The 26,607-nt window shown below is 40.2% G+C and overlaps 2 protein-coding genes across 2 annotated transcripts; both read left to right on the top strand.

Moving 5' to 3' along the window:
• The first annotated feature begins 343 nt into the window (after positions 1 to 343).
• On the top strand, positions 344 to 11,415 carry BCL10 (BCL10 immune signaling adaptor). Its single transcript, XM_060024707.1, has 3 exons — positions 344 to 659; positions 7,387 to 7,675; positions 10,886 to 11,415. The coding sequence occupies exons 1-3, from the start codon at positions 603 to 605 to the stop codon at positions 11,239 to 11,241; spliced, it is 702 nt and encodes a 233-aa protein (XP_059880690.1). The 5' UTR covers positions 344 to 602; the 3' UTR covers positions 11,242 to 11,415.
• A 5,804-nt stretch (positions 11,416 to 17,219) lies between these two features.
• On the top strand, positions 17,220 to 25,440 carry C1H1orf52 (chromosome 1 C1orf52 homolog). Its single transcript, XM_060006297.1, has 3 exons — positions 17,220 to 17,530; positions 18,173 to 18,371; positions 24,753 to 25,440. The coding sequence occupies exons 1-3, from the start codon at positions 17,255 to 17,257 to the stop codon at positions 24,824 to 24,826; spliced, it is 549 nt and encodes a 182-aa protein (XP_059862280.1). The 5' UTR covers positions 17,220 to 17,254; the 3' UTR covers positions 24,827 to 25,440.
• Positions 25,441 to 26,607: the final 1,167 nt, after the last annotated feature.

Below are 26,607 nucleotides of genomic sequence, written 5' to 3'. Positions count from 1 at the left end.
AACAGGAAATCGTTGGGTAGGGTCTGGGAAAAGGGGAGGAACCCAAAAGTACAGACAAGCAGAGACCCGACTCCGCCTGTGAGCTGTCTGCGCAGGCGGCGACGGCCCGCAGGCAGAGCAGCGACGCTCCCCACCCAGGGAAACGATTCCTTTCAGTGAGGCCAACCCGCGGCCACATGCAAATGATCTGGAGGCTGTGGGCGGAGCCACTGCTGAAAGGCTCCGGACGGGGGGCGGGGAGAAGGTTGACCCATGGGCTGGCTCCGATTGGCTCCCACAGAGACGGGGCGGGCTCTCCCGAAGGCCCGGCCTACCGAGGGGCGGGGCCTGGGCCTGGGCCTCTTGGAGAGGGAAGGAGCGGGAACCCGAGCTCCGCGTCGGGAAGTTTAGGTCGGCTGAGCCCTCGGCTCCCAAAGGCAGAGCCGGAAGCGCTACAGTTTGACCCACGAGTCCATCTGTTTTCGAAGGCGTAGCCCTCTTCCTCCCGACCCTCTCCGCCTCCCCCTCTGCCCCTTCATCCGGAGGCCGAAGCCCCCAGCCTGGGCGGGGCGGCGCAGCCCGAGCTCCCGGACCCGGAAGAAGCGCCATCTCCCGCCTTCACCATGGAGCCCACTGCGCCGTCCCTCACCGAGGAGGACCTGACTGAAGTGAAGAAGGACGTGAGTAGCAAAACCTTGCCCGGGCACCGCCGAGGGCCGGGGGCGGGCGGAGCGGGGGGGGGGGGGCTGCATTCCTGCAGCGAGGAAACCCCGCGTCCTAGTCCGAGTCGGAATCGGAGGAGGAGCCCGCGGTCTGAGAAGCGAAACGTCCGGGCACAGCAGGACCGCGGCGAGCCCTGCATCCGAGGGACCTTGGTGGAAGTGATCTGATCCCCGCTGACCTGTTAATCCACGTTTTAAATCAATAAAAGCAGGGCTTGGGTTTCAGAAATCTTGTTCAGTGGAGCGTTTCTTTACAGTCAGCTTCTTGCCCACTGCTCACCCATCCCCTGGTGATTTCACCCCAGCTGCGCTTTGGAGCTGCGTTGTTAGGGATCGACGACTCAAGTTCATCCTTGAGCCAGACTGCCTTGGCTGCTGGCTCAACCTGGAGCAAAAGCTGGACCAGATAAAGCATCCCAAGCAGTGGATCAAATACGTGAAACTTGCAAAGGGGGTTGGGGGAAGCTGGACTGTTGAAAGCACAACCCGGAATTCCCCTAGTAAGCAAACGCCCACGTATTTAAATTGAAGGGGCGCGGAGGGGGCGGGGGATGAATACATGAAGCGGAGAATTAATTTACAGGTAAACGTTGGAGATATTCAGCAGCTAAATTATGCTCTTCTGCTTGGATGCTGAAGTGCACAAATCTTAGTATTTATTCGTAAAGAATGACTTTGTTGAGGTCTGACTTGTTTCTCTTTTCCTTTGCTTGTAGTTAACTTGTTTTGCCATGTGAGACTTATATGAGTACCATTAAAATACTTTATATTAATTCAAATTCAAAACAATATGAACATGAATTGTGTTCTGGCTTAACACTGCAGTACTTATACAAAATCATCTTTGTGAATTGGACAGGACAGCAGCTTTTTAAATGTTTGTGTGCTTCCTTTTACCCTCACCTGTAAGGTTTATTACACTGTACTCAATTACAGTTGGTATGACTCATTAGCAAAAGGAGACTGGTTATGACTGTGCCTTAGTTTCCTCCTTCAACAGATAATTGTGGAGCACTTATATGGAAAGTACTGTTCTTGGGCCTGGAAAGATATAAAAAAATGACAGGCCCCTGCTTTACATTCTAGTTGAGTTAAGACTGGGACATTGATAACTAATAAAGAATAAATGAGTATTGTGTTTTTCAAGATTTGTGCCAGTAAAAACATGAACTTCAAGAGCTAGGCCTACTGTATTCCAGATACTCTGTCACACAATTTACAATGTTCTCATTTAATCTGTACAACAACCTCTAAGGCAGATAGTTGTCTTTCCCATTTTATAGTTGATAAAACAGGTAGTGAGAGGTTACAAGTGGGAGGATATAAAGCCTGTACATAAACACAGATGTGAAGGGTGGCTTCTAGGCCTTTTTTTTTTCCATCAGTTCATTGATATTATCCATCTCCATGATTTCAGTTTACAGCTATATAAGAAATCCATAACCTTGGGGAATCCTGGACACGTTTCAGGACATCTGTGAAAAAAAATATGTGCACATTTTCTTCTTAGAAATTTTTTCATGATGTTTTCAGAATCGTTTATGACCTTAGGAGTTTTAAAATTATAATCCACATATTTGGACTTCCTTCTTTCTCAACTCTAAGTGCTTATTTCCAAATATCTACTGGAAATCCACTTTTATATCCTTCAGATTCCTCACTTTGTCTAAAATTGAACTTTTTATCATCCTTCCCCCAAAGCCACTTGCTGTTTCTGCTGTATTCTCTGTCGTGATGAATCCGTGGGGATTGGCTGCTGATACCAAAATTCATGGATGCGGGCTTCCCTGGTGGCACAGTGGTTGAGAGTCCGCCTGCCGATGCAGGGAACACGGGTTCGTGTCCCGGTCCGGGAGGATCCCACATGCCACGGAGCGGCTGGGCCCGTGAGCCATGGCCGCTGGGCCTGTGCGTCCAGAGCCTGTGCTCCGCAACGGGAGAAGCCGCAACAGTGAGAGGCCCGCGTACCGCAAAAAAAAAAAAAAAAAAGAAATTCATGGATGCTCAAGTCCCTTTTATAAAATGGCGTAGTATTTGCATGTAACCTACACACATCTGCCCATATACTTTGAATTATCTCTAGATTACTTATAACACCTAGTACAATGTGAATACTGTGTAAATAGTTGTAAATACAATGTAAATGCTATATAAATAGTTGACCCACACAGCAAATTCAAGTTTTGCTTTTTGGAACTTTAAGAAATTTTTTTTTTTTTTTTTTTTGGTTGTGTTGGGTCTTCGTTGCTACACGCGGGCTTCTCTAGTTGCGGCAAGCGGGGGCTACTCTTCGTTGCAGTGCGCGGGCTTCACACGCGGTGGCTTCTCTTGTCGTGGAGCACGGGCTCTAGGCGTGCGGGCTTCAGTAGTTGTGACACGTGGGCTCTAGAGCGCAGGCTCAGTAGTTGTGGCGCACAGGCTTAGTTGCTCTGCGGCATGTGAGATCTTCCCGGGCCAGGGCTCGAACCCGTGTCCCCTGCTTTGGCAGGCGGATTCTTAATCACTGTGCCACCAGGGGAGCCCCTGGAATTTTTTTTCCAAATATTTTCCATCCACTGTTGGTTGAATCCGAGGGTGCGGAACCTGCAGATACAGAGGACCGACTGTACCACCACTTATCCACATGGAAACTTCCACTTCTTTTTTTTTTTTTTTCAGGCTCCCACTTCTTCACTATACTCCTCCCTGCGTGCTCCATCTAGTTGTTTACCTCTCTTTTGTTGAATTTAGTTCAGTTTCATAAATATGGACTACACACTGTGAGACTGATACTGCCATTGATTCTAACAGTTCAGAAATTAAAAACTAACACACAATCTTAGTTTGAGAAGAGCTCAACTTCTTGGGGGGTGGGGGGGACATGTAAAATGACAATTGCAAATCACAGAATAAGTGCAATGGATTTTACATTCATCCAAAACATTATCTACTTAGCACTCTGCTAAATGCAGGATATACAGAGTTGAACAGAATGTACCTGGTTCTTGCCTGCTTTTAACATGTGGGTTCTTAAGGTTGAAAACAATAAATGTATAATTCCAAATTATGGTAAGTACTATGAAGGAGACAAACAGGTGTTGAGCCAATAACAAGATAAGAGGGGAAATCTACTTGAGATAGGATGGTCAGGGAAGGTTATTAACATTTTTTAAACTGGTTCCTGAAGGCTATGACAGAACTGGAGAAGAGCATTCTAGGCAGAATAGAATTTTCAAAGGATCTAAGGCAGGCAAGATCTTGGGGAAATTGGAAAAAGGCAGAGAGTGCCTAGAGGTAAAGTTAGGATGGTGGGCTAGTGCCAGATTATGAAGAGTCTTACAGATGGTAGTAAAGTGGGATTTTTTTCCCAAGTGTAGTAGAGACCTATTGAAGAATTATATTTTTAACAATCCCTCTGCCTAATGTATGGACTGGAGAGAGCAAAAGGGAGAAGAGGGAAACTAGTGAGGAGATCCTTGGAATTTACGTAGTTGAGAGATGATGGTGATTCGGATCAGGCAGTGGAGATGGATGGAACAGGAGAATTCCAGATGCATATTTTAAACAGTAATGATAGGACTTGGTGATGGTTTGAATATGGGAGTTAAGGAAGAGAGTGGAATCAGATTAGTAAGTGGAAATGTCAAATCAGCAATTAGACCTATCAGTTCGAAGATCAAAAGAGAGATCTGAGCTAGAAATAAAAGTGTGGGATTAAGTGAGTTTACCTGGGGAACTTGAGAGCTAGAAGGGAAAGGGAGACCATAGAAAAGTTTTAAAAAGTAAGAAGTTATGGCCGCAGAGATGGGAAGAAAGCCAGGAGAGTGTGGTATTCATATAAGACAAGAAAAGAGTATTTCAGGAAGGGAGTGATCAACTGTGTTCACGCTGCTGAGAAGTGAGATGAAGACTGAAAAGTATCAGATTTAGTGATAAGGAGACCCTTGGTGACTTTGAGAAGAGTAGTGGGACAGAGTGAAAATGTCTGGGAGTGAGTTGGGAGATATAAGTGGAGTCCTGTTGTATAGAAAAGTGAAGTGCATACACTGGGTGCTGTAAAGGCAGGAGAGGAGTACTCATTTGGGGGAGTTTAAGTAAAGTTACCTGAAGGAGATGACCACTGTCCTGAATTTTAAAAGATGAATAGGGATATGGGAAAAGAAAACAAGGCAAAGGTAATGACTTAAAGAAATGTAGTGGAAAACAGCAGTTTTAGGAAGAACATAAAGTTCCAGAACATAGAGTAAGCTGGAGAGGTAGGCAGGCTCCATACTATGAAGCACCTGCCTGCCATCATCAAGTAGCTGTGATTTATTGAATACCTACTGTGTCAAGCCTTCATATGCACTGTCCCATTTAGTCCTCCTACAGGTCCTGCTAGGTATTTATTATTTTTTTACCAATAAGGGACCTGAGGCTTAGAGAGGTTAAGTAACTTCCCCCAGCTCTCACAGGAGTATGTGGCAGATTCAAGATTTGAACTGAGCTTGGTCTGAGTCCAGAGCCATGCTCTTCACTTCTCTGCTATTCTGCTATAATTGAGAAACTTTATCCTTTAAGTCGAGGTGGAACACAGTGTTTTAATTTTTTTAAAAATTAACTAACAACATTTCAGTATTGGTAGAATTCATGTAACACTCCAGATTTCCATTTTTTCTTGAAAAATTAGAAGGTCTGATAGATGTGTGAAGGAAGAAGTTGAGCGGGGTGGGGAGAGAAGGAAGAAGTACAACTAGGTGTCTTGTTAATAGTCGATGCAAGATATATAGGGACCTGAACTAGGACAATGCTAATAATAGGGATGGGGTGAAGGGGCAGCTTAGATAAATATTGGGGTAGATTGGCAGGACTTGGTGGGTGGGTGATCTGATCGAATGTGCCAAGTGAGTGAAAGAGAGGAAAAGTCAAGGATGAGTTGTAGGTTTATAGCATGGTTGGATGGATGGTAGTACTCGCAAGTGAGCTGAGAATGTCAGAGGAAAACGATAGGGGAAGATAACAAAATTGGTTTTGGACATGTTGAATTTTAAGTACCATTGGGATCTCTAGGTGGAGAAAGTCTTGATCACATAGGAAAATTTAGAAATCATCAACGTATGGTAGAAATGACAACAAATGAGGTTTTCCAAGGAGTTCATTTTTTAAATCTATTTTTCTCTCCTCATCCCCACAGCTTAAATTCGTGCACTCAGCTTATCATATGTAAGATATTGCAGCAGTCTTCTAATTGCTCTCCTTTGACCCCAATTTTTGCTTTCCCCCAACCCTCTGTAAAAGTTTTCTTATTGCCTCTTATTTATAAACCTTTGATGAGGTTTTGACTATAGGGAAATGTAATTTCCCTCATTGCCCACCTTTCATGCCTCTAGGTCAGGTGTAGTCTCTGTAAATTTCCCAGGTCCTGGAGGCAGAGTTGGTTGCTTCCCCAGTACTTGACCTATATCTTTTTTTCCAGGTCATATTCCATTGTCTCATAATTTTTAGCTTGAGTTGATAATGTATTCTTCAACTAGACCATGTGCCCTTTGCATGCAGGTTTCAAGTCTTGTTCATCTTTGCATATCCACTGCTCAGCACTTGGCATATTTGGCATTTAAATGTGTGAAATGTTTCTCGTGGGAATTCAGTGGACTGAGAACTGTAGGAACCCTTCACCTAACCTACTTTTCTGCCACCATATACTCTCATATACTTTGAAGATTTTCCATTGTCTTTAGTTCATCATTGTCAGTGTGAATCAAGTTAGTCATCATTGTCATCATCACTAACATTTACTCATCACTTACTATGTACCAGGCACTTTCTCAAGTGCTTTACGTGTGTTAATTTATTTCTCATTACACTCAGATGAGGAAACTGAGGCACAGAGGAGTTAAGTTACCCAAGATTGTATATTTAGTAAATGGAGGAGCTATAATACAGCCACTCACATCAAATTGTTAATACCATTTATTAGGACCCACATTGATTTTTGACTAATTAAGCCTCATTAGGCAATTCTCAGGTCTAGGCCTGTGTATGTGATTTCTTTTTATTTCTTTAATTTTTTCCAATATCCACTATTCCTTTAGGTTTCTTTCCCCCCATACCTTTCTACCTTCCTTCTACCAAGGCTGAGTTAGACTACAGTCTTGCCAACTGACTCCAAAGATAGACCCAGTATGGTCCCTTTTGTTTTAGGTTCTTTCTTTTTCTTTCTCTCTCTCTCTCTTTGTGTGTGTGTGTGTGTGTGTGTGTGTGGTTTCACTCTAGAAAGATGGAAAATTAATAACATGAGAAAGTTATAAACTGTGAGTTATCCTCTCTGGTCCTGACTAATCCTGGATTCCTCGCTAAATGGAAACTAAAATGTACAGTAACCTCTGCTCTCAACTTTACCTCTGAAGGCCCTCAGCAGACCTCCCTATTTCCACAGACCCAAGCCCCCTAGATTAGACTGGCCCCCTCCTCACAACAGTTTGGTCTTGGTTTATAGATATGAAGATGAGATCAGAGCAGTGAGGAAGCAGTGAGGAATATCTAGTCAGGGACCTACTTCTGTCTAACTGGACCTTCATTTTAATAGCATGCCTTTAATAGGGCTGAGCCTCCTGACTTCAGGATGTTTTCTCTCACCAGTCAGATTCCTAACTGATCAGTCACCTTTGTGATTTCCTTAGGTGTTAAAAAAAAAAAAATACATTGAGGCATTTTTTATATCTTTTAGGCTTTAGAAAATTTGCGTGTATACCTGTGTGAAAAAATCATAGCTGAGAGACATTTTGATCATCTACGTGCAAAAAAAATACTCAGTAGAGAAGACACTGAAGAAATTTCTTGTCGAACATCAAGTAGAAAAAGGGCTGGAAAATTGTTAGACTACTTACAAGAAAACCCCAAAGGACTAGATACCCTGGTTGAATCTATTCGGCGAGAAAAAACACAGAACTTCCTGATACAGAAGATTACAGATGAAGTGCTAAAACTTAGAAATATAAAACTAGAACATCTGAAAGGTAAGATATCTTAGTTATCCAAAAGTTCATTTAAATGTAACAATGCTTTTATAAGTAGAATGCAAAACAAAACAAAAACCTAGAAGTGATCATTTTGCTTTTATTCAAAAAGTTCAACCTTTAGAATTACATTCAATTTGCATTTTTTTTACCTTATTTGATGTCATTACATTGCAAAAGTGAAATATCACTCAGTGTTCTGTATTTATATTCGTTTAACAACACATTTATAGAAAACAACTACAATGGAATCCCAGTATACACAGGAGTTTGTTTCTAAAGTCATCAGAATGCAAGATTAATCTGTTCAAAAGTAACCCCTGGGGCTTCCCTGGTGGCGCAGTGGTTGAGAGTCCGCCTGCCGATGCAGGGGACATGGGTTCGTGCCCCGGTCCGGGAAGATCCCACATGCCGCGGAGCGGGTGGGCCCGTGAGCCATGGCCGCTGAGCCTGCGCGTCCGGAGCCTGTGCTCCACAACGGGAGAGGCCACAACAGTGAGAGGCCCGCGTGCCGCAAAAAAAAAAAAAACAAGTAACCCCTGAAAATGCATATCACGCATAAAGAACAGTGTATAGGTAAAGTATTTTACCTTTGATAAACTCTGATAGTTTTTCTCCCACCAGTTGATTACATGATGAAGTAGTTGGCTTATGTTGGTAAGAATCATCGTGTATAAGTTATATATAACTTTAAATACTAGAATTACACTCAGTGTTGCAAAATGAGAGAGGCATAAAACTGAGATTGATTAAGGGAGTAGCAGATTTACCTCTTCGTCTCACCCTCACCCCAGAGCACACACTCACTAAATTGGAATGCTGTGTAGAATTGTTTGCACGATTTAAATCCCCCTCTCCCTCCAAACCCCCATCTTTCTCTGTCTCTCTCTACAGAGCAGTTAAGATAAATGTGCATGCGATACAGCTCTATTCCAGCTGTTCTAGGCAAGGGAAACATAAATTAGTAATTTAGGGCTTTTCCCTTAAGGAACTCAGTCTATAAATCCATGTTGGAACACAGATGAAGTTTCCCCTTGAGCCATATTTAAGAAAATAGTTTCTCTTTCATGGGACAGAAATGCTGACTGTATTGTGAAGTTGAAAAACTAGTGGAAAAAATTGACGTACAAATGTACTTTACAGACTCTGCAGGTTTTACATAAAATCTGTCAACTCAGGAAGTTCTGTGCCTGTAGACCATTGGGTTGAATATTTGCTGAGCCTAAAAGAGAGATAAATTGTGTTTGTGTTTATTCTTTCCACACTGAGGCTAATTGTTGGCTATACCCTTTGGATATATAGAATTCTTTGTTCAGAACAACCTCTGTCATTTACGTAAACTGTTAGGTTGAGAACCAGGACATTCTCTATTTAATGTGAAGAGGAGACCTGGGTTCTAGCCGTCCCCCTTGCATGAAGTAGTCCTGGAATGTTGGGCATGACTTCACTGTTCCAGGCCTCTGTCTTCTCGTCTCTAATAGTGAGAGGCTATCCCGGATGACCTGTAGAATCCCTTCCACTTGTAACACCCCATGATTCAAGAATTGGAAGTAAGAGAAATGGAAATAAAAACAAAAATAAACAAATGGGACCTAATGAAACTTCAAATCTTTTGCACAGCAAAGGAAACCATAAACAAGACCAAAAGACAACCCTCAGAATGGGAGAAAATATTTGCAAATGAAGCAACTGACAAAGGATTAATCTCCAAAATTTATAAGCAGCTCATGCAGCTCAATAACAAAAAAACAAACAACCCAATCCAAAAATGGGCAGAAGACCTAAATAGACATATCTCCAAAGAAGATATACAGTTTGCCAACAAACACATGAAAGAATGCTCAACATCATTAATCATTAGAGAAATGCAAATCAAAAGTACAATGAGATATCACCTCACACCAGTCAGAATGGCCATCATCAAAAAATCTAGAAACAATAAATGCTGGAGAGGGTGTGGAGAAAAGGGAACCCTCTTGCACTGCTGGTAGGAATGTGAATTGGTACAGCCACTATGGAGGAGGTGCCTATGGAGGAGGTGCCAGTATGGAGGTGCCTTAAAAAACTACAAATAGAGCTACCATATGACCCAGCAATCCCACTACTAGGCATATACCCTGAGAAAACCATAATTCAAAAAGAGTCATGTACCAAAATGTTCATTGCAGCTCTATTTACAATAGCCCGGAGATGGAAACAACCTAAGTGTCCATCATCAGATGAATGGATAAAGATGTGGCACATATATACAATGGAATATTACTCAGCCATAAAAAGAAATGAAATTGAGCTATTTGTAATGAGGTGGATGGAACTAGAGTCTGTCATACAGAGTGAAGTAAGTCAGAAAGAGAAAGACAAATAACGTGTGCTAACACATATATATGCAATTTAAGAAAAAAAAATGTCATGAAGAACCTAGGGGTAAGACAGGAATAAAAACACAGACCTACTAGAGAATGGACTTGAGGATATGGGGAGTGGGAAGGGTAAGCTGTGACAAAGCGAGAGAGAGGCATGGACATATATACACTACCAAACGTAAAATAGCTAGCTAGTGGGAAGCAGCTGCATAGCACAGGGAGATCAGCTTGGTGCTTTGTGACCACCTAGAGGGGTGGGATAGGGAGGGTGGGAGGGAGGGAGACACAAGAGGGAAGAGATATGGGAACATATGTATAACTGATTCACTTTGTTATAAAGCAGAAACTAACACACGATTGTAAACCAATTATACCCCAATAAAGATGTAAAAAAATTTTTTTAATAAAAAATAAATAAAAGAATTGGAAGTAATTAACTCATAGAATTTTAGCATATACCCAGTTTAAAATTGGGGTAAATTTTTTTTGTGTGTGTGTGCTGGAATGCTAAAGAATATTTTTTAGTTGTGAAAGCTATTTCTTATTTTATGAATAATTTCAGGGGCTACTTTATTTTTTCTAGGTCCTTCAATGGTTAAGTATAAATACACAGATTGAATGTGAATTGTAGCATGTCATTTAGCTTCCTTGAGATTATTCCTGTATCTAGAAAATGTAAATAATAGTATGCTTCATGATTGTCAGGAAAAGCAGATAAAATGTGAAATGGATTATGACAATTTATAAACTGCTATTTAAATTTGTGTAATCTTTAAAAAGTTCGAAGATGGGTGTGGACTCAGTTTTCTAGTTACTTTTCATTTACATCTGAATAATTTTATTGTAGGACTGAAATGTAGCAGCTGTGAGCCTTTTCCAGATGGAGCCACAAACAACCTCTCTAGATCAAATTCAGATGACAGTAATTTCTCTGAAAAACTGAGAGCATCCACCGTCATATACCATCCAGAAGGAGAATCCAGCACAGCCCCCTTTTTTTCTACTGATTCTTCTCTGAATTTGCCTGTTCTAGAAGTAGGCAGAACTGAAAACCCCACCTTTTCTTCAACTACGCTTCCTAGACCTGGGGACCCTGGGGCTCCTCCTTTGCCACCAGAGCTGCAGTTAGAAGAAGAAGGAACTTGTGGAAACTCTAGTGAGATGTTTCTTCCCTTAAGATCACGTGCTCTTTTGCGGCAATGACAGTTTACTGCATTTTAATTTTTTTAATGGTGACAAAAAATATTTGAAAGGATATGAATCATCTTATAAAATTGCTATAATGACTTATTAACATTTGATACATGTCTTATAATGCAACGTAAACATACTTTGTAAATAGAATTTTTTAGAATAAAAGAAGTATACTTGTAGATAGCTAAAGTAACTCTTGTTGATCATGTACTCTTCAGTATTTTCTCTTCATTTTTGAGGTAATTTAGTGTTTTCACTTTTTTTTATGTTTTAAGACTAATTTTAATAGAGAACATTTCTCTGTTTGAGAATAGAGTCTTAGGCTGGGAACAATGTTTCTTCTCTGTGCATTTGTGCTAGTAAGTTTCACAGTCTAATAGTCCTTTCCAACCATTCAACAGTACATTTTCAGAATTAAGCTGTTCCTATTCATAATAAAGCCAATCACTGCTGGGAAAACTGCCAGCTACAGAAAAGAATCTTTTTCCCACTCAATTGGGCTTACAGGTACTTAGAAAGTCCCCTTCTGATTCAGAGAAATATCTAATGGAGTTTGAGCCACCTACGGTGCCAATTTGCCAAAATACATTTCTTATTAATCTTACTAATTAATACTACTTTCTTAAGATTTTCACATTCTTTGCTTTATCATTTTCATTCCTAAAGAAAAATCTTGACATAAACTTCAGTTATTACATATAATTTAATGAGATTTTAAAAATACTTTTTCTGTACTTTTTGTTCCCTTTTAATGAGGACCACTGTACAGTTGAAATAATTAGAACAAAATGGTTTTTGTGTGTGTATATGTGACAATTCTGTTTTTAGTACTATTTGGAACAAGCAGGCCATTAGCTAGATATGTCTTTTTGTTCTATGACAAAGTTTGACTAATTTTACAAATTTATAAATCTTCTTTCATTATTTTCATTAAACTATCTATTTCTAGATATCTGTCTCATATATATTTCCACTACTTGCAAAAAGCAGAGATGGAAATATGCTATTAAGAATAAATGTTTTTAAGTTGTAGTGCTGTGTTTTGGAAGTTTCAGATTTTTCAATAGGAAATAAATACCTAAAACTTTTTTTATATGCACCAATTTTAATAGGAAACATTAATTCAGGTTGTAAGATGGAGTTGCACTTCTGGATGGACTGATGAAATTATCAATCGTGAAGAAGACTGGCATATTGACTTTTAAAAAATTTTAAAGACTGGGTGATTTTTGTAGTATAAACATTTTCTAACGATTATGGAGAAACATGTTTCACTTCCAGGGTAGCATAACAAAATAGTGGCAATTAAAAAAAATAATAGTGGTGTAATACTTAAACCTTTTTCAAAAGCAGAAGCAAGCTTTCATTTCATTAATTAAAATAAAATTTGATATGCAGTTACTTTTTTAAAAATTTAAATAGGATTTATTTGGAATCAAAGATCATAATTTAGATATGGTGTAGCACCTACATTTATAGTTTTCTTTCAGACTGTTGACTAACTACGTAGACAATAAAATTAAGGTTTTAACAAACTTAGGCTTTTGGTTTTCTGAATCCTATGAAATCAATTTATTTTTCATTTAAACACTGAAAACCAGCTGTTGCCAAAAATGTATACATTTGAATGATACTGTGACATGACATAGTGCAATTGGTTATTGGGTTGATTAATGCAGCAGTGAAAATTATCACTTAATATAAAAACAACACCTTCGAGCTCACTTTTTTAAATTGCTTTTTAAAAAATTGAGACTTTATTTTTTAGAGCAGTTCTAGGTTTACAGAAAACTTGAGCAGAAAGTACAGAGTTCCCATATACCCCCTGTTTCCTATATTAACATCTCACATTAGTGCATTTATTAGAATTGATGAACCAGTCTTGATACATTATTATTAACTAAAGTTAATAGTTTACATTAGGAGTCATTCTTTGTGTTATACAGTTCTATAAGTTTTGACAAATGCATAGTGACATGCATCCACCATTATATTATCACACAGAATAGTTTCACTTCCCCAAAAATCCCCTGTGTTCCACTTATTCATCCCTTCCTCTTCCTCCCCGCCCCACCCCTTCCCATCCAGCCCTGGCAACCACTGATATATTTATTCTCTCTATTGCTCTGTCTTTTCCAGAATGTCATATATTGAATGGTTGGAATCATACAATATGTAGCTTTTTCAGACTGGCTTCTTTCACTTAGCAATATGCATTTACATTTCATGCATGTCTTTTCATGGTCACTTTTTCAAGAGCTAATTCCATCTTTGGTCAGCATGTCATTCCTAGTGCAAGGGCAAACACTGGCAAATTTGGAACTTACCAGGATAATGGCAGGTTTTTTGCTTTCAATTTTTTTTGTTGTTTCGAATTTTTTAATTTTGTTTGGGAGGTTTTTGGTTTGTTTTGATAAACTTTTTTTTTCGGCCATACTGCTCGGCATGTGGGATCTTACTTCCCTGACCAGGGATAGAACCTGTGCCCCCTGCAGTGGAAGCACTGGACGTGTGGAGTCTTAACCACTGGACTACCAGGGAAGTCCCTTGATAAACATTTTCTAAAATTTAATTTAGTTTAATGATTAGTACTTTTGTGGTTAGTGTTTTTTGTCTCCTGTTTAAAAAATCTTTGCCTATCCTAGTGCTGTGATGATAATCCCCTATGTTTTCCTCTGGAAACTTAGTTGTTTTCATTTCATAATTAGCTCTATGATCCATTACAAAGTAATTTTGTGTACAGTATAAAGTAGAAGTTAAGTCTTGTGGCTACTGTCCTTTTACCTAAGCAGCGTGAAAGGGAGCAGGCAGTTTCACGCTCTGTCCTTATCTTGTATCACTGCATAAATAAGTACGTTGTTGATTTTGGAGGGAAAAAAAATAGCTAACCAAGCAGGGAATCGATCTTTGTTGTTAAATGTAATCTTTTGAGGGCTTTCTGAAAGAAGAGCTAAATTTAAGCACAAACAATATGTGGGTAACTTGAGTGCTGCTCCTAAAGGCCTTACTCTGACCTTGCCACTGTATTTAATTATCAGACAGTTGTCCTTCACTGTGGTGGTTCCCAGACTGCTGCCTATTTCAGAATCACCTGGAGAGCATTTCTTTCTTTTTTTTTTGCTGTACGCGGGCCTCTCACTGCTGTGGCCTCTCCTGTTGCGGAGCACGGGCTCCGGACACGCAGGCTCAGCGGCCATGGCTCACGGGCCCAGCCGCTCCGCAGCATGTGGGATCTTCCCAGACCGGGGCATGAATCCGTGTCCCCTGCATCAGCAGGCAGACTCTCAACCACTGCGCCACCAGGGAAGCCCACCTGGAGAGCTTTTAAAGATCTGGATGCCAGGCTGTGGAAGCCAGTCATCAGAAGTGGGTAAAAATTTCTAGGTGATTCCAACGGGCAACAGTGTTTGGAAACCACAATCTTACTGGATGCCAAATACAGTGATTGGTATTTCCACATGTGTGATCTTGTTTTTAATCCTAATAACAACTCTGCAAGGAGAGTTTTATTGTTACTTTTTTTTAACAGACGAGAAACAATCTCAGGATAAAGTATATGGCTCAAAGTATGTGGCACAGCTCTTTAGAATTAAAATCTAGGGCTGTTTGACTCCAAGATCAGTGTTCTTTCTACAACTCCATGCTCTCTTATTAACATTTCCTAGACGGCAGAAAGGTAAGAGTGGAGATTGTGTATTTTTTCACTCATAATTCAATATTTATTGATTACCTATCATTTTAGGTGCTGGCGATACAGTGATAAAACAGACAATGTCTATGTTCTCATAGAGAACTCACATTCTAGTTGGGGGAGATAGTTAGAAAATAAACAAGGAAACCCTGATAATTCTAGTTGCTGTGGATATAAAATAGGGCATGTATGAGCTAAACAGTAACTTGGACCAAAGTGTTTATAGCATTATGAGGGAACTCCTCTCAAAGCAGGCAACATTTGAGCTGAGGCCTAAACCATAAGAAGGAAGGAGCCAGCTGTGTAAAGTTCTAGTAGGAAGTTTAGGCAAAAGTAACATTGAGTGCAAAAGTCCTGAGGCAAGAATGAGCTAGTGAGGACCACCCAGGCCTGTATAGCTGGAACATAAGTATGAGGGGTGACTAGGGAACTCAGGAGCCCGGATTGAGATGAGGTTTCACTGATAGCAAGGACCAGATATGGAAGGATTTATAGACCATTGTGAGAAGTTTGGATTTTCTTCTTTCTTTTTTGTATATTGAAATAAAAGAGCTGTATTAGGGACTAGTATATAACATTTGCATACATTTTCAGGGTATTACACTATATTCCAAAAAACTGTTAATGCTCAAGGGGCGTTGGGCCATACTGTATCAGCTTGACCTCTGGAGGGGCTGGAGGCTATGTCCACATGACCAATCCCCAGTAAAAATTCTGGACGCTAAGTTTCGGGTGAGCTTCCCCAGATGGCTCCATGCATGTTGTCACATGTCTTCGCCGCAGAAGTTAGTACTGTCTACACCTCCACTGGGAGAAGACAGCCAGAAGCCCTGCATGTGGAAGGCTCCAGCACTCTGCACCCTGCATCTCTTCCCTTGGCTGATTTTAATCAGTATCCTTTAGCTACAATAAACCATAATCACGAGTAAAACAGCTTTCAGAGAGTTCTGTGAGTGCTTCAAGCAAATTACCAAGCCTGAGGATGGTTTTGGAGGCTCCCAAACTTTGCACTTCGGGACCATCATTTTCCTTTGTCAATGTAGGTACTTGGGTGGAAATTTTTGAGAAACAGATCTACACCCTCATAAATTATAATCCACAATACTTATTGATCATCTACTCAATGACAGGCACTGAGCTAGGTACTAGGAATATAAAAATGAACAAAGCATACTCCAACTCCTCCCCGGAAGGAGCTCACGGACATTGTGCTATGGGACTGGGAAAGAGTGAATAAGACCTCTTCTCTGCCTCCTGGAGGTGAGTGTATCGTGTAAATGAACAGGCATCCTGTGAACGTTTACACTGATACCAACTTCACTGCTTTCACTTGGGTATAATTCCCTCTGAGTTCGTGAGGAGGAGTCAAAGATTTCTAGTTCCCTTGGTGGCTAGGCACATGGTTATATCGTTTATTGTACTAAGAGAGGGAACACAAATGCAGAAGCAAGTTATATGTAAAGGCAAGTTACTGATCTTTAAGTGGGTGTTTGAGACCCCAGCACGATGTCCATACATAAAGTTTAAGAGCCAAATGGAGGTTTGATCCAGAACTTGAGAGGTTGGAGTTGGAGACCCGGATTTGGGAGTCACAAGCATTAAGGTAGTTAATGCCCTGGAAAGGGATGGTCTGACTTGCAACTTTGTAAACTCCCTCTACAGATTGTTAGTAAGTGTTGCTGAAAGCTGGTATAATATGTTGGGAAACACCGGCGTTTAAGGGCCGTACAGAGCAAAGCAGGCATGGAAGGAGGCTGACAATCCAGAGAGTTTGGAGGACCCCCAGAGTGGTGTGATGCAATACAAGAGAAGTTCCATCAAAGGAGGCTGTTCAGAGTGCGCTGGAATGAGGTCAAGCAGGAGAGGATTCACTCTGGGACTTGGTAAGTCCACTTACCCATAGAGGTCTTCCATGACGACTGAGGGAAGCACATTGCGAGTAATTTTATTTCGAGGAAGAGATGCAGCAGGATCCGAAAGAAATCCTGGTCTCTCTGGGCAAGGGCTTTAAGGTGGCGGTGAAAAGACAAAATTTTTAGCTTTTCTGTGCCTTTAATAAATTCTTACTGAATCTGAAAGTTTGGTTGGACCACTGCCTGAGGATCTGTCTCTTCTCAGGGGTCCTCAGAAAAGAGCATTAGAAACCTCTGATTGAGGACGTGCGCGGCCCCGCCTCCAGTCCTTCAGCCCGGCCGCAGTATCACGGCGCAGCCGCCAGGGGGTGCAGACTCCGGGCCCATCAGCGAGACTTGGGGCGGGGCCAACTGCGGGGCGGGCCCTGGCACGGCTTCCGGTTTCCGGCGGAGCCATCGATCGACGCGCGCAGCCGTCATGGCAGCGGAGGAGAAGGATCCTCTGAGCTATTTTGCGGCTTACGGGAGCAGCAGCTCAGGCTCCTCGGACGAGGAGGATAACAGCGAGCCGGAGGAGACAAGTCGTAAGGCCTCGGATCCGGCGAAGTCGGCGGGCGGCTGTGGGAACAAGGCGGAGAAGCGGCTGCCTGGACCCGACGAGCTGTTCCGGAGCGTGACTCGCCCGGCCTTTCTCTACAATCCGCTCAACAAACAGATCGACTGGGAGAGGCACGTCGTCAAGGCGCCAGAGGAGGTGAGGTCCCCGACCCCGTTTCCCGATCTAGGTCCCGGCCTCCGCCCCCTTCCTCCTGAGCCCCCTCCTGGGGACCAGCTGTCCGCCCCACACACGCAGTCACCCCCTACGGGATGCCGCACCACCCTCTCCCACCTCCAACCCTGGGGAGCCCGGGCCCCCTCCCCCAGCCTGGTGGGTGTCAGACCGGATCCGCAGCCCCGCCCCCTTGTGAGGAGACCCAAACCTCCGCGCTCGGTGCCCTGACCCCGCGCGGCTAGGACTAACGGTGGTGACTCCCCCGCCCCCCTGCTGCAGCTTCTCCCCGAGACCCCTTCCCTTTGATGCCGAAGTGCCTGCGGTGCTGCCTCCAAGACAGTGTCTGCTGCAGCCTCCTGAAGGGGTCAGCCTTGGCGTAGTATCTCTGAGACTGGATTCTTCTTTGGTAACTAAAAGTTAATAGCTTTATTCGTATAGGGAACCCTTTGGCTTTTCACTTAACAGTAGTGTGATTTTGATGGAAAAATATGTCTTTAAACCTTAAAAAAGAAAAAAAAAAAGTCAGCCTGAAGAATAAACGAACTGCAGGGAGGTGCATGTGCCCATAACCGATTATAGGAACCTCGGTTCGTCACAGTGTTTCTTAATGTGTTTGCTTAACAGCCTCCGAAGGAATTCAAAATATGGAAGTCAAACTATGTACCACCTCCGGAGACCTACTCTACTGAGAAGAAACCTCCCCCTCCAGAGTTGGATATGGCAATAAAATGGTCTAACATATATGAGGACAATGGTGATGATGCCCCACAGAATGCTAAGAAAGCTAGGCTTCTCCCAGAAGGGGAGGAGACAGTGGAATCAGGTAAGGAAAGTCAGACTCCAGTGGTAATGCCTTTTGGTCCCTGTGATGAGTTTTAAGAGAACGAGATGTTTAATGAGTGAAACTTAAATCTAGTCAGTTAGCAAACTGATTGTGATGGTCTTTGGGTGTCTTTTGCTGTGTGTGTGTGTGTTTAACATCTTTATTGGAGTATAATTGTTTTACAGTGGTGTGTTAGCTTCTGCTGTATAACAAAGTGAATCAGCTATACATACACATATATCCCCATATCTTTTCCCTCTTGCGTCTCCCTCCCTCCTACCCTCCCTTTTAATGTGTTTTTGAGAAACGTCATAAAATATTCAGGATTTAAAGTGAAATCTTTGATGTCTCAACCAGTAGTATATTGATGTATGATGCCTTATTATTAAAGCAGCATGAGTTATTTCATGAACTCTTTGTTGTGACTGCAGTTGTGAAGTGCTGATGGCTTCATTTTATATTAAAGCAATTGTGCTTTACAGCCAAAATTAGTGTCACAAAATGGATTTAACTGAGTATTACTACATAGTAATTAACAATAGTAACAAGATAATGACTTAGTTGTCTTGCCTTAGTTCATAATATCATAATTCCACCTTACAATTCCATTATTGTAAGTAATCACAGTAATCTCTGCTTCCATACTTTTACCCACTTAGCCCCTTGCCTCACTTGCTTAAAACCCTTCACCAGCAGCAGAGTGAGCCCTCTATGATAGGCCCTGCCTTTTTCTCCACCCTCATTTCAGATGGCCCCCTTGTAGAACTTTAAGATCTTAAAATTCAAAACTGAATAGACCATGCTATTTTATGGTTCCATGCCTTCTAATATATGTTCCACCTTAGTCGGGAATGTTTTTCCCTCCCTCTTTGGCTGGTAAACTCATTCATCCTTTAAAATCCAACTCTAAGAAAAAGAGAGTTGGTAATATCTAAATCTCAAATATTACCTTCCTCTAGTTAATTATTTGCTCCTCTGTACCGTGTATGTGCTAATGCTATTGATGGCCCTTACCTCCTTTTATGTGATTTTTTGTTCATAAGTCTATCTGCTTTATGAAGATGAGTTCCTTAAACAGCAGGGTCCAGGTGTTATTTATGTTTATAATACAGTTTGTAGTATGTTGTGAGTATTCAGTGGATTATTGGACTAAATATTTTTGACTATCATTTTTATGAAAGAGTGTGTTGTTTTTGTTAAACAAATTTCTGATCTTCCCATAATACAACTGCTACTTATTTAGCTCATTTTACAACTGCAGAGAATTTTGTTTGTTTCAAGAGAAAGGGTAACAAACTGGTAGGAGTTCTTACTCCAATTTTTGGTTTTTTGTTTGTGTTTTTTTAAGGAATAGGATATTTATTCAGATCTAAAGTGTCTCTTCACAAAATTAATGCTTGTTAATTCCAAATGGGAAAAAAATAGTACCTTCATTTTGGAGTTACTTCATCGTGGAGAAGCCTGGCAGACACCATTTTAATCAAGCGATTAAAGTGATCATAAATAACAGGACAAATCAAAACTGAGTGTCACTTGAACACAGCATCACGTTGGTGATATCCTTGCCGAACACAAACACGCACAAATTGAGGGATATTCCACAAAATAACTAGCTGAATCTTCAAAAGTATCAAGGTCATGAAAGTCAAAGAAAGATTGAGGAAACATTTTTGACTACAGGACACTAAAAAGATGTGACGATTAAATGCAATACACATTCTGAAGTGTATCCTTTTTTTGCTATAAAGGATATTACTCTCCAGTTTTGATTCTACCTGGCTTTCCCATTTCTTTCACTGACTTCCCAGTGTGAATTAGAAGTCAGTAGTGACGGTACCTCTTCAGTAAATGGCATCTTTTTGGACATGCCAAATGAAGTGGACATTAAAAATACCTCATATTTTATAGTATCTTTATATAATTAATAAAAAACACTTTTGCATAAATTACATTTAATCCTTACAACACCTTGTGAAACCAGATAGGGAAGTGTCAGAATGAGAGCTATGTGACTTGTCCAAGATCACAAAACTAGAAAATGCTGAGCTCTAAAATAGTACCTTCACACAAGTTTTCTAATTTGTTACTCTTAGCAACCTAGTACAGAAGTGATACATGATTCATTATTACTGTTTTGTAGACAAGAAGACAATCTCAGATTCAAGAATTGCCCAAATTCACACAGCTAGGAAGAGGCAGAATAGGAATTCAAATTCAGATCTTTAAATGGAAATGATGCCATATTAAACTGGGGTTTAGTCTCTTGATGTTTTGCAAGCGAGAGTGCTTGAGGAGTAGCTGTCCTGTGGGAAGAATGGCAATAAGGCCACTAGAGTTGATATTCAATCTAGGGTGTCATAGGCTGGTGCTCTCCTATCTTTGTTCCTATGTGGAAAAGGCAAGGTTTATATACCAGGACAAGTAAGTAGAAAGAATTATCTTTTTTTCCAGCTTGCCTTTTAAGTTCAGGTAGCAGGAAATATGTGTGAGAGAATGCTGCTATTCCCATAGGTAATTTCTGACCTTTTGATCATATGATGGTCCTCCATTAGAAAGTGGATGTTGACAATATCAAAAAACAAAAGGACCCCAGTGCTCAGCCAGCTTAAAGCTGGATCATAAGATTAAAAGATAATACTGAAATCTTCAATTTTGACTTTAATGTTGGTTGTTGAATGTAACTATCTTCTTTTTGTAATGAATACCTTTCTTCTTAGGAGTGATTTTTGCCATTTCAAACTCCCATACTATGTTCACAGATCAATTTCCCAACCTCTTTTTTTAACTCCTTATTTTTTTTTTTTTTTTTTTTTTGCGGTATGCGGGCCTCTCACTGTTGTGGCCTCTCCCGTTGCGGAGCACAGGCCCCGGACGCGCAGGCTCAGCAGCCATGGCTCACGGGCCCAGCCGCTCCACGGCACGTGGGATCTTCCTGGACTGGGGCATGAACCTGTGTCCCCTGCATCGGCAGGCGGACTCTCAACCACTGCACCACCAGGGAAGCCCAACCCCCCTTTTTTTTTAATTCATAAAATATCTTGTATTAGAAGCTCCACATTCTTTTTTTGTTTGTTTGTTTTCAATAGGAGATGGAGCAATCTGCTTTTTTTTTTAAATTAATTAGTTTGTTTATTTTTGGCTGTGCTGGGTCTTTGTTGCTGTGCGCAGGCTTTCTCCAGTTGCTGCGAGAGGGCTTCTCATTGCGGTGGCTTCTCTGGTTGCAGAGCACAGGCTCTAGGTGCACGGGCTTCAGTAGTTGTGGCTCGCGGGCTCTAGAGCGCAGGCTCAGTAGTTGTGGCGCACGGGCTTAGTTGCTCCACAGCATGTGGGATCTTCCCGGACCAGGGCTCGAACCTGTGTCCCCTGCGTTGGCAAGCGGATTCTTTTTTTTTCTTGTTTTTCTTTTCTTTTCTTTTTTTTTTTTTTTGCGATACGCGGGCCTCTCACTGTTGTGGCCTCTCCCATTGCGGAGCACAGGCTTCGGACGCGCAGGCTCAGCGGCCATGGCTCACGGGCCCAGCCGCTCCGCGGCATGTGGGATCCTCCCGGACCTGGGCACGAACCCGTGTCCCTTGCATTGGCAAGTGGACTCTCAACCACTGCGCCACCAGGGAAGCCCCCGCAAGCGGATTCTTAACCACTGCGCCACCAGGGAAGTCACAGAAGCTCCACACTCTTAAATATAAATCTCATTTTTAGATTATCAAATTACTTTGTTTTTATTTTTCCTTCTCATTTTCTGCCCTTTGGCCTTTTTTGCCAGTTAACTCGTTCCAGGTAAGGAAGCTGGGAAAAATTCAAAACTCATCATAAATCCTTACTACTTATCAACACTTGTTTCGTGGTTGTAAAATGTAGATGATTAAGGCTTAGATATTTATTGTAGCTTAATTAACATGTAATTAATCTTGAAGGTCTAACTAAAGTAGCTAATGCTTTTTTTTTAAGAATTTAGAACCTTAGTTTCTATTAATAATTTAAGCTTGTTTACCTCAAGTGACATGAATTCCATAATATAAAAATTGTTTCCTTACAAGTTCATCTGTAGTATATGGCACAGAGTAAGAAGCTCAGTAAAGTTGATGGAACATTTCAAGATTTTTTTTTTTTAAGACAATCCCTTGTTATATCACTAGATGGCATTAGCTCTTCTGTTCAGTGACTGGTAGGAAGATATTTTTCCAACCTCAGTAGTTTGTGTTTTTATTGTTATTCAGTAAATGAACTTGTAATAAGTGACAGATTAAAAGCAGAAGTGTCTCAGGATGGTCTTTTTAATATATGTTAACACTGCATTTTCTAGTAGAGTTAGAAAGTAATTTCAATTTTTATATTACTACTGAAAATAGTCTCAAAAGTCAAGCATGATGATAATTAAGCACCAATTAAAAAACAAAGGCCTTGGCTTGTTTAAACTGTATGCCTTATCAGTTGGTTTGTAGAACAAGTATTTTTTTGTATACATGATAAACTAATGATTAAAACTTTGCTTTGTAAATTCCTGGGATGATTTGTTGATCTGAATTGTATTTTATCATACTGGGTACATAAATCTGTAGTGCTCTATTAAATATATGAATAACATCACTGTGCTGTGTTTCAAGATGCATTACCTGCTGTTGATACCAATTATTGTCCACATCAACAAAGGAAATATTCTGAGTCTGGTAGTTAGCAGAAGGGAATTGAAGGCTTAAGGTTTTAAGTTTATTTTTCCCATAATGAGTTCGTGATCTGAAAAACAAAACAGGTGAACAAACAAAACAAAACAGAAATAGGCTCATTGATAACAGAGAACAAACTGGTGGTTGCTAGAGAGGAAGGAGTTGGGGGGACAGGTGAAGTAGGTGAAGGGGTTTAAGAGGAACAAACTTCCAGCTATACAATAAGTAAGGCACAGGGATGTAATATACAGCATAGAGAATATAGTCAATAAGATTTTGATAACTCTGTATGGTGACAGATGGTAACTAGACTTATTGTGGTGATTATTCCATAATATATAAAAATACCGAATCACTGCGTTTATACACCTGAAACTTAATATTGTGTGTCAATTATAATCCAATAAAAAAAAAGAATAGGACAGAGCTCCCCAGTCTCTATCAGAAGAATATCGAGAAATAACATGTAAAAAATGACTGTAAAGTCCTTTTGCAATGTGAAGTGTTAAGTAATAACAATAAAATTGACATTGTTTTTTTGACTGTTAATAAAAGGGACGTTGAAATGAGAAAAAAAAGTTTATGTTCTGATATCAATGGCTTCCCCAATTTTTTAATATGAAGTCCCCTTTCAACATCAAAATATTTTATAGGCCACCACATGGTAGTTATTGAACTTTGAGTATCTATTGATTGAGAAAATAAAGTACAATGAATTCAGTAATGTGCTTAAAATAAATTTGTATTTTATAAATCATAACATCTTCTACATGTTATGCATTCCATCTACATGGAGTTCTTAAAATAATGCCATTCGTTTGTTCAGAGAGATGGGGATTAGCAGCTGTTCTGTGCTACCCTGTGTTTTGTTGAAACATGTAGTTGGATTGTTTTAATTGAATAAAAGGGCCCATTGTTTCAGGTTTTACAATCTTTTTATTTATTAATTGGAAATTTTCTGTGAATACAGGTACTAATAATATTTTAGAAAAGTGTAAAGGACATGGTTTTAATTTGAGGTTCTTCTACCCTCCCCCCCATATTCTCCATAATATGAAGGCAGGGAAGAAGTCTGTTTTTCTCTTGCCATTGGAATATTCTGACCATCCTAGGAGCGGGAGAATGTAGAACACCTACATAGGACAAAACTGAAAATACAGTGTCAGTGAAACATCTACTTGTGAAAGCCTTTTTAACTTCAAAATGCATGTGTGGGGCTGGGGGTGGGGCGATGAGATGGGGGCAGGTGTTTGTGGGGGACGGAAAGCAGATTGGAGGAGAAAGACTAGCTGATAGACACATAATGTCATGGTTAAATTGACATCTTTTTTTGTAAAAAAAAAAAAAACGGTATGTGTTCCATTCTTAACATGTAGATTATATATTTAAATATCCACCATGTATATACTGTAGAATATTTGAGAATAGCTTTATCAGAACAAATTTTGATTTTCTCATTTTAAGCTACCTTAATATAGCACTAAAAGATCACTGTAGATTTTGTGTAACATTACAGTTGAAAAAATTCCTTATTTTTACTTGCAATTCCTTATAATTTACTTGCAATAACTTCTGAAAGTTATTTTTGTTTTTTTATTGGAAAACTTTGAAAGAAACATTAGTTGAGGATAATGATTTTGGTATAGAGTCAATGAAATTTTAATGCTTAACATTTTTTTAATATTACTGATTGAAACTCTTCCTTTCCTATTTAAAGATGATGAAAAAGAAGAGCATACTTCTAAAAAGCGCAAAATAGAACCGGGAGAACCAACAAAGAAGAAAAAATAGAAAACAAATGACAAGAATTTTTGGACTGTGAAACTTTGTTGAAATGAATTTTTTTGGCAGATTAAATTGATATTGTAAATTATTATGAAACAACATCTCCATGAAAGTATATGTTAATTAACTAATGAGTTTTGGTGCAGGAACCTTCCACTGTAGAACTCATTTTTTATTTAAAACTTATATGTATTTAAAACTCAAATGGTGACTTGTGATTGTGAAATTGACAACACTTGGAAGCATTCTTGCTACCACAGAATTGGTGACATGCTTTGAGTTTCATCCCATGTTGACATGCCAATGTTCTATGAACCTTTTATAAAGGAGTATATTTTTAAAGTAAATATATTGTACTGTGAACTTGTAGGGTGCTTTTCAGCAGTGTTTGTACAGTGTAAATAGATCATGGAAATAAAATTACCAGTATTACTATTACTGCATAACATTAACATTTGAATATTTGTGACAAGTACCCTCTTTGCCATGTGACATTCTGATAGTGGGTATTACCATTTAGGGAGTGCCTCCTGTGTTCCAAGTGCTTTGTGCATATATTATCTCTGATCCTCAGCCTAATAAAGCAGGTATTAATAGCCTCATTTTATAATAGAGATTAATTTATCCACGGTTACACAGCTAATGAGCAATGAATTTGAGATTTAACTCAGGACACTTGAACTCCAAAAATATCATACTAAACCACCTCTCAGCCAATCAGAATTTAGTCATCTTCGCTCAGGGGGAAATTCCTCTGCCCTCCTGATTTCTGTAATGATCCATACGGCCTGAAGACCATTAAAAACATTACTGAAGGGCTTCCCTGGTGGCTCAGTAGTTGAGGGTCCGCCTGCCGATGCAGGGGACACAGGTTTGTGCTCCGGTCCGGGAAGATCCCACATGCCGCGGAGCGGCTGGGCCGATGAGCCATGGGCGCTGGGCCTGCGCATCCGGAGCCTGTGCTCCTCAAGGGGAGAGGCCACAACAGTGAGAGGCCCACGTACCGCAAAAAAAAAAAAAAAATTACTGAAAAAAAAGTCATATTTTAGGAACTGTAGTTGCCATCTCTTCCAGGTACTCCTCTGTGGTAATCAGTAGAGATCTTCTCCCCTGATTATATTACTGCACTTATCATATATGCCTTATATTATGATCATTGATTTCCCTGTTAAATAGTAAGCTTGCCAAAGATAAGGATCTTCTACAAAGATTTGCTAGATGTAGCAAATGAAATTACGGGATACCCAGTTAAATTTGAATTTTAGATAAACAACAAATGATGTTTTAGTATATGTGATATTTGAGAAATACTTATAGTAAAAATTTATTTATCTGAAATTCAAATGTAACTGAGCATCTTATATTTTGTCTGGCAACCCTACACCTATGTGTTTTCTCTATCTAGCTCCTGTTTTAATGCTTTGCATGTAGTAATAAAATCAACAAGGGGTATTTAGGAAGATTGTAATCTTAGATTTGACTTCTGCAGTCCAAAATGCAGTGAAGTTATTTGTAACATTTTGAAAGATAAAAAAGAGCAGTTATATACTGCGTCAGTCTTTCCACGATTCTTACATGCCTTTAAGAGACAAGAGTTAATTACAGGACATTATTCAGTTTTTTAAAATCCCCAGTCTGATTGTTTTCCCCATGCTGGAAACCAACATTTGAAAAACTATAAAGTTTATTGAGAACATGAATCAAGTAGATTTAAGTTTGTAAAAGTCATTAAAAGTGTACCAGTCATAGTGTTTTGTGGATTGAGGAAGGGACATGAGTATGATGGC

This window comes from Delphinus delphis, chromosome 1 (assembly GCF_949987515.2).
Source record: "Delphinus delphis chromosome 1, mDelDel1.2, whole genome shotgun sequence".
Taxonomy (NCBI): domain Eukaryota; kingdom Metazoa; phylum Chordata; class Mammalia; order Artiodactyla; family Delphinidae; genus Delphinus; species Delphinus delphis.
The sequence above is the reverse complement of the archived record's forward strand: the minus strand, read 5'-3'. Positions and strand labels throughout refer to the sequence as shown.

Bases quoted from the DNA above. Each gene is read 5' to 3' on its own strand.
- C1H1orf52 (XM_060006297.1), top strand. From the start codon at position 17,255: ATGGCAGCGGAGGAGAAGGATCCTCTGAGCTATTTTGCGGCTTACGGG. The intron at 17,531-18,172 runs GTGAGGTCCCCG...TTTGCTTAACAG, and splicing joins TCGTCAAGGCGCCAGAGGAG to CCTCCGAAGGAATTCAAAAT. The intron at 18,372-24,752 runs GTAAGGAAAGTC...TCCTATTTAAAG, and splicing joins GGAGGAGACAGTGGAATCAG to ATGATGAAAAAGAAGAGCAT.
- BCL10 (XM_060024707.1), top strand. From the start codon at position 603: ATGGAGCCCACTGCGCCGTCCCTCACCGAGGAGGACCTGACTGAAGTG. The intron at 660-7,386 runs GTGAGTAGCAAA...TATATCTTTTAG, and splicing joins TGACTGAAGTGAAGAAGGAC to GCTTTAGAAAATTTGCGTGT. The intron at 7,676-10,885 runs GTAAGATATCTT...ATTTTATTGTAG, and splicing joins AAAACTAGAACATCTGAAAG to GACTGAAATGTAGCAGCTGT.